The following is an 11,813-nucleotide window of genomic DNA, read 5'->3' on the forward strand; positions in this document are numbered from 1 at the left end:
TTGCGTCTAAATATCGATATTATTTATGACTAAAACGCAAAGGGGAAACACAAAGACATTACATGTGATTAAAAAACAAACAAACAGAAAAAAGAAACTAACACCCCCTCCTCGCCAAAAAAAAGAAAGAAAGAAAAAGAAAGAAAGAAAAAAAAAGGAAAGAAACACAAGCAAAATAACTTTTAGTCCTCGGAGAGGTCCGAGGGACCTTCCAGGACAGGTGACGCTATTTTCTGGAGAACATCTCCAGAGCAGGTTGGGTCACAACATAAGTTACCATATACCTCGGTAAGAAGCGAACCACGTTCGTAGTACAGAAAACCCAGTTAGCCAAAATTCAGGAGGAAGTCTGCATTGACTGTAAATCAAAATCTTGCTGACTAGTATCAACTCGGATAACGCCTGCCAGTTTCTGTGGATGCAACTTACCATGCGGGAAACCGTGCTTTAACGTGTTTATCACATTTTAAAAGAAGAAATTCTGTTTTATTCAACGAGAGAGCATTCAAAATGTGCAAAGTGCGATATATACCACATGTATAAAAACATATAGTTTCATATCACCCGTAGCATCAAGCTGTAGTGTGTATTCATTTATTTATTGTTTTCTAAATGTTAAGATACGCGGTGGTGTCTGTTCCCCTGATTGGATAGCAATTCTATGCGGGCCGTCCTACCGTTACCTGCAACTTCCTGTGACGCAAGCTCCTTTGACATACATATATAATGAACTTCTGAATTACAGACAGTGTGGAGGAAGTCTGCATTGACTGTAAACATCGCAAAGGTTCATATAAAGCGCGTAGGTCAACAGGAGAGGTTTACCAGCACAAACAGAGAAAATACTATTAGCAAGATTCGTGACTGTAACAGAGAGAGGCACGTTACAAGCTAGCTAATGGCAGCTAAGATAAACGTTATCTGATATTATCATTTAGCAGTGATCCATCAGCTAGATAAAACGCTTAGGTACACGTTTCGGAAACGTTAAAGTAAAGGTTGTTTGGGGAAAAGCTGAGAAAGACAGAAAGACATCGAGAACCTTCTGGTGTGCTTTAGATATTATTGATGGACTTCATTGCTGGATGCTTAGGAGGTAAGTCACTCACCACTTCTGTTCGTTTTTACCGTGTCAGATACCCACTGCGGTTCCTGATATTTGTCATGGTAGCAAACCATCAAAACACCAAGCAGCTTAAAAAAACTATCATACATAAATTACATGTGTATGTAAAACGTATTTAAAAAAATATGATTATATACTCTCTCTCTCTCTCTCATATCTATCTATCTATCTATCTATCTATCTATCTATCTATCTATCTATCTATCTATCTGTGTGTGTGTGTGTGTGTGTATGTATTTAGAAACGACTACTGTGATGTGTGTGCATGTGTAAAAAATGTATATATACATTTAAAAAAACTAACTTACTATGATGTTTTTGTTTGTTTGCATGCACACATAATGTGTGATTATGTGACGTACTAAATATTGTAGTTTCACTTTCACTAATGGTATGACACTGAAGTTTGCTTTTGCTTCTAAGTAGAAACTGCATTACTGAGCCTCATTTTATTACTGCCTCTTCCACCGATTGATTGGGTTAATTTATGGATGTTGATGTGGTTAACTCACTTCAGTGTGTTCCAGAATTATTATTCAGTAGCTTAAATTAACTTCTTCTGTACTAATTAATGTGTGGCAGAACCTTTCGAGGCTTGAAAGACAGAGAAACATTTGTCGTTTTGCTGCAAGTAAATTCTAATTATAAATTTATGTCAACTTTCTTTATGGCTCCCTTGTGTCACTTGTTTAGCTCAGTGAGAAGTGAAAGCACCCAAGCAGTGACACAAGCACCACCAGTCTTTCCTGCTGTAAAGGGCTTGGCTGTTTCCAACCCATACACAACCTTTTACAGTCCAATTCTATTTTTTGTTGTGTTTAAAGTGAGTCACGTGGAAGATCATGTGCTTTCCCACATTTAGTGAACCATCTAAAAACAAATTGGAAGTTGGCTACTGCAGTTTCAGAATGTCTGTGTTCAAGTTTATCTGAAAAAAAAAAGATCATATCTGCATGTCTGTGAAGGTTCTCGGTCATCCAGGTCATCGTAGTCTAAGGAGCTTGGAAAGAAAAGCTAAAACTATGAACACATCCCTACTGTTTTTTTGTTTTCTAATATCCTTGTTGCATTGAGGTCAGTGACTGCTCATCATTGTGTTATGTCTGATTTGGTGCGTTTTCCAGCTTACAACTGGAACTGAGCTCCTAGGGGCTCATTTTACAAACAGGTCAAGTGACAAAGCATGTGATTATGCAGGATTAGTACACTGTTTGTTTACCACGGTGCTACAAATGGTTGATTAACATACATGTGTGTTTTCTAAACAGTTATTATAGTATTATGTTTGCTAAACTGGTTCTCAATTGCATTTTTTTAACCTCAAACCATAGAATAAGCAAGTATTTGCAAAAACGTGATGGGATATGTCATTTGTTATTTGACTTAAAATATAATACATAGATGAACATGTAGTAGTATATGTTTTTATTTATATTTTGTGAAGGGGGGACCCCCCCCCCCCAAAAAAATTTTTTTTTTACTGATACCGTCTTGGATTGCTGTACAGGTACGTTATCTAGTGAAGGTTTCCTATATTAAAACTTAATGATGTTTGTCACCTGTTCAAGAGATATAATCAGCACGTGTTTCAACATAGGCTCAGGTGAAAAATTCAAGCTGGCATCACAACATTGGTATGTGCTTTACAGGCCCAGATTATGCAACATTCAAAGGCATGCTAAAGAAAGTTTTAGAGAGTGTTGATGCTCATAGAGGTGGCTCTGAAGAGGCGATGGCAGTAGACTCTAAAATGACACAACTGCAGCAGGAGTTTTTGAGCTTCAAAGACTGGTCAAGTGGGCCATATGGGTTATAAAGACTGCTATATATAGAAACATATGAATAATAAATGAATAGCTACATATGAATTGCAGGATATCTCATGTGTAATCAGCGAGTGCCTCTCTCAGGGTTTCCTATTTTTGCTCCAGTTTGCTCCAGATTAAAACCAAATGATTAGTCCAGTATTGTTTCATTGTCTGTAGGTGCGGCTGGAGTGTTGGTTGGACACCCATTTGACACAGTAAAGGTAGGTAATAACAACGTTATTGCCATTTTTTTCCGTTTTTTTTTCTTCCCCCCTACTCTCTCTCCTTGCATGTTTTAAAAGTGAAATCAGTTGCTTATAATGTGTAAAACATGCATGATTCTAGTCTTCCAGTGTTGAGGTGATCATTCCAAACATCTTGTCTTTCAGGTAAGACTGCAGGTCCAGAGTGCTGATAAACCTCTATATCGTGGGACTTTCCACTGCTTCCAGTCCATCATACGTCAGGAGTCGGTATGTGGATTTCTTTAGTCGTTCATTTTCTTCATATTATCCAGTGCAGGGTTGGAGCCTTCCTGAGCTCTCATAGGGAAAGAGGCGGGGAACATGCTGGACAGGTTACCAATCTATCGCAGGGCGTGCAGATTACTTTCACAGATCAATCTAATGCTAGTATGCAGTAATAATATGATTACAGAGATCATGGTTATATATTATAGCTTATATAATATATATAGCTTGCTTATTAGATTAAAGTCAATAAAGTCAAAGTGACGTGTAGACTTAAGTGATGCTTGATTCTTTTTCACACACTAACATAGGGATGGGTATCGAAAACCGGTTCTTGTTGAGAACCGGTTCCCACTGTTTCAATTCCTTGGAATTGTTTTCCATTTTTGCAAACGATTCCCTTATCGATTCCAGTCGCCCCGAATGACGTCACCACGTTGCGGAGCGTCATTTACCTGGCAGGAAACACGGCACCTAAGCGGCTCAAACGCTCAAAAGTTTGGTTATACTTTACGAGAACGGATGACAACAGGGCAACTTGCAATACTTGCAAAGTAGATATTTCATTTAAGGGAGGAAACACTACGAATATGAAAAAGCATTTGCTCACAAAACACGCGATAACCTTAAATGAATGTCGTGTTTTTAATTCCGCTCCGGATTCGTGAATCTCAACCCAGCAGCAGCGGTAACGTTTGCACGTCCTCTCCCGTTAATGCGGCAGGTAAATAATCAACTAACAGTGCATATTATGTTAGCGCGATCTGCCTTATTACAAAACCTGCCATTACTGTGCATTTAGGTGACCATGATGAGAGAGACAGACAGAGTCTGGCTCAGATGCTGGCAGTTCTCGCTGCAGTCTACTGGTAGCGTCTCCTTTCAGGCCAGGATAGACGAATGTCACCGAGCAGTGACTAAGTTTGTGGTAAAAGGCTTGCACCCATTTGCCACAGCAGATGCCCCCGATTTTCGCTAAGTGAATGTGTTTAATTGTACGCAGGGACATTACTGGATATTCTTGTGTAATTGCTACTGAATAATTTATGTTATACTTTGTTATTGCTACAGAAGAATATTTATTTTATTATTTTACATTTACAATTTTTTTTCCTGGGGACCCTGTGACACCCCATTGAAGAGCCATAGGCTGTGGATCTCTTAAGATCTCACTGTTGGGTTTGTAAGGCCATGTTACTCCTAAATTTCTATCTTGTTCAAAGAGAAGATATAAAACAAAGTTCTAAGCTAATCGACCTTAGTGTTCTCCTTTTTTAAAAAGAATCGATAAGAGAATCGATAAAGAATCGAATCGTTAAACAGAATCGAAAATGGAATTGGAATCGTGAAAATCTTATCAATACCCATCCCTACACTAACACCAGGCAGTGTTAGGAGAATCAGAGTGGGTCATTGTCCAAAGGTGCACTTTCTCACGTGTAACACACAGCAAGAGACATTGGCCCCATTGGGTAACACACACGTCTGAAAATGGCTTTGGTTTTATGGGCCATTTTAACCACACTTCCCATCAGAATGGTGCTATGTTTTTACTTTCACCGTAATTACTTCACAGATTTTCCCTAAATCATCATATTTTCTTCTTTAGGATTCAGGATACTGTTGGAAATATATATAAAATGGTCATAAGATTTGTTATGCAAATGCCTGTTATCAGTCTCACTGTGGTACTGCAGGCTGCTTTATCATAGGGAATGGTATGTAGAAAATAATTAACTGCCTTGAAAGATAAAGCAACTTATGGCTCTTGCCATCACTTTATAAGATGTAATGTAGGTGTTTTTTTTTCTGACCCTTCTGGTTCTCAAAGAGAAAAAGCTGTTCAAACTGAGATCAGGGAAGTAATGACAAGTGTAGATAAGTTCCTCATTGTGATGAAGGAACAATATATTATAGGTCTGGGATATGCAAAAGCTATCAAGAATACATATAGGCTTTAATTTATAGTGTTAGCTTGAAATATATGGGCTTCTGTGAAAACAGAAAATGCGAGTTAACCTGTTTTTTATTTTTTATTTTTAATGATTATTAAAATTATTATTGGATATTAATGCTATTTAAAATTAAGTAACAAGGAAAAAACAGAAACTGTTTCATTAAAACCCTTTTTATCTTTTACCCTGATTTCATTTTATCGTGATGTGTTACTGTATGTCTTATCTTTCACCCTTACCACAGGTATTTGGCTTGTATAAAGGCATTGGATCCCCCATCATGGGCCTTACATTCATCAATGCTATAGTGTTTGGTGTTCAGGGAAATACAATGCGATGGCTGGGGGAAGACACCCCAAGGAACCAGTTCCTTGCTGGTGCTACAGCGGGAGCCATCCAGACTGTGGTCTGCTGCCCCATGGAGCTGGCCAAAACCCGCATGCAAATGCAGGGTACAGGGGTAAAGACGGGCTATAAAAAGATGTATAAGAACTCCTTTGACTGTTTGCTACGCATTTACAAACAGGAGGGTCTGCGGGGTGTAAACAGGGGCATGGTTACTACACTTGTCCGTGAAACACCTGCCTTCGGGGTTTACTTCCTGTCGTATGATTTGCTGACTCGCAGCCTCGGCTGTGAGCCAGATGCCCGCTTTTTGATTCCCAAACTGCTCTTTGCTGGGGGTATGGCAGGCGTCACGTCTTGGGTCTGCAACTATCCGGTAGATGTGATCAAATCACGACTCCAAGCAGATGGGGTGGGTGGTGTGAACCAGTACAGCAGCATTGCTGACTGTATCCGGCAGAGTGTCAGAAAAGAGGGTTACATGGTGTTTACTCGAGGCCTCACTTCCACACTGCTAAGAGCCTTCCCTGTGAATGCTGCCACTTTTGCTACCGTCACCCTCTTCCTCATGTACGTACAAGGTGAGGACAGAGGGCCTAAAGACTGTGAGCCGGCCCCGACACAGACAGAGGAGCAGACCCGGCCCACCAACCTGTGACAGCATACAGTGCTCATCCTCAACCCAGGCACTTTAGAAGAATACAGCGAAACAAAATATATATTCAAACTTTTTGTTACTCTGACTTGGTTTCGCATCACATCAGCCATTCCTTGTTTTGAATCCAAATATACTTATACTTTATATCAGCACTTTTTTATTTTCTATGGAGCAAAAAGGAGAGCAAAACATCTTTACTTTTAGCAATAATTTAAGTTTAGTGTTTGCTTCTGTAGATGCAGAAGTTGATATACCTCTAATAAGGTGGGGGAAATAGAAGCTGACAGATTCTACAGCTTTTGAAATGACCTCATCCTTTGAATTATTTTGTATAAAAGAAAAGGATTTGTTACTTAGCCACAAACCTGTCAGTATGGCTAGATTGTGTGTATGGTGTAGGCGCTGGAAATTAATATCTCTATTTACATATATCTTCAAATTTGCAGCGTTTATCTGGATTTAAATATTCCAGAGAATCTTTTTTTAATGTATATCTAAAGAATTTCTCCTGCCTTATAAAACGTTTTTTCTTTGTGTAAGGAAGCTAAAGCACATGTTTGTACCTGAAGTGTATCCTCTGAAGATTTGGGTGAGTAACAGGGAGCCAATGTAGCGTGTGATAAGCGTGCACAACTTTTCACATTTAAACTGCTTTCAAACCAAAAACCATCACAGCTTCAGTCTCATCCATTGAACGATTAGCTCGTGCAGCACATGCCAGTATCCGATGCAAGCAAAAAGCATCAGGTCTAACAGCTCTTCAGGGATCGAATGAAAAACGTCTGGGTGTGAATCGAGATTGCGGTTGCCGTTTTTGTTTTATTGTTTTGCCTGTGTGTGTTGTGTTCTTCCAAATAATATCAAGTTTTATTATTGTTACTCACTGCTGTGTTAAAGGTCTAGTATAAAACCTTGCTATTTTGTTTGTCATTATCTTCTTTTTAAAGGTGATTTTAAGTGTGTGCCTGATATTCAAGGCCAGATATTCATGCTGGGGCACTTTAAAGAAATCTGCAAAGAATTGCATTTCTGAAACCAACAAATAACACAAGATTGAGGATGTTCCTCATTTGCTTGACCGTTCATGTTTAACGTGTGAATGTGTTACTGCAGGCATGCGGCTTCTCGTTTTTACTCTAGGTCAGGGATATCAAAGTCATTTTACATTGAGGGCCACACGCCGTCCACTTTCATCTTAAATGGGCCGGACAAGTGACACTCCACTTTCTGTTTAACTGCGCATTTAATCTATGAGATATATTAATATGAAATAAAGAAGTGCAATTTCAACAGAACCTCTGTTTTTCTAAGTTGTAAATGTGCAAAATTACAGAAAACATTCTGGTAGCTCACTGAACACACTGTACCGTATTTATAAAACCTAAAGCTTTTATTGATTAATGAAAGTCTTTTTGTTTTAACTGAAATTTCTATAACAGGAACCTCTCTGTTATTTAATTGTTTAGCTATTACTTAAGACCTCCTCCACAGTCATTCATACTATACCAAAGTAGTTTATCAGCAGGAAAGGCTTAAAAGGTATAAAAAAATAAAGTTAATCCAAAAATGTGTGCCCTTCGTGATAGTTTCTAAAGTCATCCAGAGACCAGCTGTCTTTGCTGGGCCAATTTTAGGCCCTGGGCCTTAGGTTTGGCACCCCTGCTCTAGGTGATTCATTGCACTTTGGTGTTCTTCTGACTTTGTCTTGTTTCAGGGAAAACAGATCCAGATTTCTTTAACCATAACTGCCTTTGAGCTCTGGTGGTGTAACATCCTTTGCTGAATGAAGAAAAGCAAACAAATTTAGAAGAAGAAATTTTGGATCAGTGTTCATGTTTAAATGTAAATGTTGCTATGAAATCGAGGTTTTCTTCTCAATAAGGGGATAATTTTCTGTCAGTTCTGTCAGACTCCAATCAAAGCTTTTTCAAGCTTTTAAGTTCTCACACTGGCAGCAAATTAAACCCAACATGTTTTGCATTAAAACAATCTACTTACCTGCAGCTGCACTAATTCCACGTTTGTTGAATGTAACACACCTGTTTTGATGTGGAGGTCTTTTATTTTAAGAGTTTAAGGTCAAAAGTATTTTGGGGGAATCCTTCAGTGATGCTTCACTTAAACAGAGTTGTGTTGTGTTGTGGTGGCGGTGATGAATGAAAGCATGATTGCCATGTATGCAAAAGTTGCTTTTGTTTAACTCTATATTCAACTTCTCAAACAGCGACTGTTATCGTTGGCTACAAAGTACATCTGAAGCATATTACATGACAAATATTTAATCTATTTAATCCAGCTCTTTGAAAGATGCAATACTTACAGGATATAATTCTGATAATGCAGGATTGTTTTGAAGTGACTGGTTAAATATATATTATATGTTTTTTATTCTAAAGTAATAATGCAGTGCAATGCCTTGAATGTCCACGTTTAAGTTTAAACTGTCTTTAATCAGTTTAAGTATTTTCACAAAAAAACTGAGACGTGATATTTTTGTCATGCAGAACCTATTTGTCTATTTTGGCAATAAAGATCTGTACAACTGGGTAAATAAAAATAATAATAATAATTCAATAGCTGCTTGTTTCTTTTGTCTCAGTCTTCTTAGTCAATGCAGTTTTTCATCTTTACTTCACACCAACAGTCACCTCAAGATACTTTATACTGTAAGGTAAAAACCCTACAATAATAGATTCCTGACAATCAGACAATACTGCTTGGGTGTCTGTAGCTCTGCGATTAGCACATATGCATTTTCTGAACAGTAATAATCACACCTCTTCTTTACTTGAGTTGGAGATATAGGTTTCAAGGGCCAAACCCGATTTGATCAAAGTGTAGTTGAAATACTACTACATTAATCGTGGCTCAAAGAGTTGGCAGTTCGTCTTGTAACCGGAAGGCTGCCGGTTCGAGCCCCGGTTCAGACAGTCTCAGTCGTTGTGTCCTTGGGCAAGACACTTCACCTACCGCCTACTGGTGATGGCCAGAGGGGCCGATGGCGCGATATGGCAGCCTCGCTTCTGTCAGTCTGCCCCAGGGCAGCTGTGGCTACAACTGTAGCTTACCTCCACCAGTGTATGAATGTGAGAGTGAATGAATAGTAGAATTGTACAGCGCTTTGAGGGCCCCCGAAAAGCGCTATATAAATGCAATCCATTAAATACAACAACAAATACATTACACATTCTTTCAGACTTCAGTGTTGAATTAAAAAACAACGACAACAACCTGCATTTACACTGACTCGTCACTAGATGACAACCTACCTTTGTTTTGAGTAGTTTACATCCACTCAATCTGTGCATGAATGTAATTCTGTTTTCTTTTTAAATTTCTTTCAATTGTTCTTTTTTCCAGAAAAACTAAAAAAGGAGAATTGGGTGCACAAATTTATTTTGGGATTTCTCTAATCCACAATAGATCAAGAGTATACATGCGGGCTCAAATATATACAAATCCTCCCCTAAATCTTTAATAAGTGATGCTGAAGGTCACAGCTAGACTGGCCATGGAAAGTTCCGGGCAATTGCCCGATGGGCCAATGGTGATTTTTTTGTAGCGGTATAAACAATGAAATGTGGTGGATTGGGCAATTGGTCTTGATCGACTCTGGGCTGGAACAGCTGAGAAGGTCGGATGCACCCTCCCCCTTGCTTGGGCAAGGGCGCTGAAAGCAGTCTTATCACAGTCAAACAGAAGAAAATGGTATTGAGGTGAAAAGGAACGTGATTTGTCCCGTACTTCAGCTAGAATGAAAAAAAGACACAGTGCTTGAATTATTCTCTGTCTTCTTCTCTCAGTCTTTCCCCCTCCCTCTCCTGTTGCTACTTCAATCATGAAACTGATCAATGATCAGCTGATCGGCTTTTCTGGCAAGTCCCGTGTCTTGTTTGTTTATCGCCCACTTTGTGTCAGAAAGAGGAAACCAGCCGAGATCACGCTAAACAACACGTTTAAGTTTGATAAGCTGTTGTTAGAATTTATTTTATATTACTTTCTAGTATCAGCTGATGTTTGCTGGAGCCATGTCTGTAAACGCTGCTGGTCCTAGTATTGGTTTTGATGTCTTGTGAGAGGAAAATATGAAGATGAAACCAGGAGATGTCTTTACTGAGCTGAGCAGGTGATGGAGAAACAGGTTTATCTTTTAGGTGACATGAATGAGTTGAAGGGAAGTTATGAACTGTTTCCGAGAGACAAATAACACCAGGATCCTTTTCTAAGTAGCTGACAGCTGGTAACTGTGCAGGGGCGTGTCTAGCAGAGTTTTGCCAGGGGGGCAGGTAGGGCACTAACAGGGAAAGGGGGGCACAAAGAAATACTTTTCTTTCTTATTCTTATTTAAAATGTCTAGCTTTTATTAAATAATTATCTGATGTAAAATGTATAGAAATCATACATATATGTCAACAAGACAGTGTTTTTTTTGTTTTGTTTTGTTTTTTTCATTCAAAGGCTTTTTATTGTTTTTCCTATAATGCCTGGTGGGCCGGTCTCTATCAAAATGCCAGGGCCAATTTTTTGTGGCATTCCAGCCCTGCTGAAGGTTCAACAAAGTCAATAAAGTTGACAGGGCTGATGCATATTAACTTTTTAGTGATCGTGATTGAGTACAAGTTGTAGCGTCTCTTTGCCAGCATAAAAAAGAACTGGTTTGACCAATAGACAGAACAATAAGAAAGTGCAAGGAACTCTGTGAAAATCTAAGACAAACAAGTTAGAAAAGCTCCCTTTCATTTCTAAACAACTGTAAATTCCAAGATCATCAGTTTAAACAATTGCAATTAGAAGTTATTTGGATGTAACTTTGCCAAGGTTATAGAGCCAGACTGTCATCCTTTTATGAGGAAACTGATTAGGTTGTTCAGGAACAACTCAGGAACCACCAAGGCTCAATCCTTCAATAAAAACGTCCCAAAGATGTGTTAAACCTAAAGTGTAAAGAGTAGAAGCTACAGATATTTGTGTAAAAATATAGGGAGTAAAATTAAAATTAAATACTCAAGTAAAGTAGAGATACCTGGAAATTCTCCTTAGGTACAGTAATGAAGTATTTGTACTTCATTACTTTGCACCTCTATAAATCCAGCATCTGTTTCTTTAGCTAGCAGACACATTGTGCAATAAACTCTGCAGAAAGTTTGTGTGTTTTCCTGATATTTGTTGCTCTGCTTGCACTCGCTCCTCTTCTGCAGTGGTAGTTGGATGCTGAAGTGCCACGACCACAACTTATCGACATCAGCACTTAAAACGCTGTTTCAAATCCCTCCAGTCCACTTTAACGCCCGAGTGTTACACTATAAATGACACATAAATCATGCAGTGATGGATATTTTAATTTAAACTTTCACATTGTTTTTCAAACTATATCTAAACTCTAACCGATTACCAAATGCAGGGAAAATTACATTTTAGGATAACAACAAGAAGAGAAGTTGAACTAACCGT

General features: G+C 38.6%; 1 protein-coding gene across 1 annotated transcript; it reads left to right on the forward strand.

The window, feature by feature from the left end:
• The first annotated feature begins 705 nt into the window (after nt 1-705).
• On the forward strand, nt 706-8,936 carry LOC146371492 (mitochondrial basic amino acids transporter-like). The gene is made up of 4 exons (XM_084953800.1): nt 706-1,096; nt 3,112-3,155; nt 3,324-3,407; nt 5,604-8,936. Exons 1-4 carry the CDS (start codon nt 1,069-1,071, stop codon nt 6,360-6,362), a joined length of 915 nt encoding a protein of 304 aa, XP_084809926.1. The 5' UTR covers nt 706-1,068; the 3' UTR covers nt 6,363-8,936.
• The last annotated feature ends 2,877 nt before the right edge of the window (nt 8,937-11,813 follow it).

The sequence above is a fragment of the Perissodus microlepis genome, chromosome 15 (assembly GCF_051167445.1).
Source record: "Perissodus microlepis isolate ML-2025 ecotype Zambia chromosome 15, ASM5116744v1, whole genome shotgun sequence".
NCBI classification, from domain to species: Eukaryota; Metazoa; Chordata; class Actinopteri; order Cichliformes; family Cichlidae; genus Perissodus; species Perissodus microlepis.

What these genes read in the sequence shown, in the direction of transcription:
- LOC146371492 (XM_084953800.1), top strand. Translation starts at nt 1,069, where the DNA reads ATGGACTTCATTGCTGGATGCTTAGGAG. An exon ending in CATTGCTGGATGCTTAGGAG is followed by an intron (nt 1,097 to 3,111) that starts GTAAGTCACTCA and finishes CATTGTCTGTAG; the next exon opens with GTGCGGCTGGAGTGTTGGTT. An exon ending in ACCCATTTGACACAGTAAAG is followed by an intron (nt 3,156 to 3,323) that starts GTAGGTAATAAC and finishes CTTGTCTTTCAG; the next exon opens with GTAAGACTGCAGGTCCAGAG.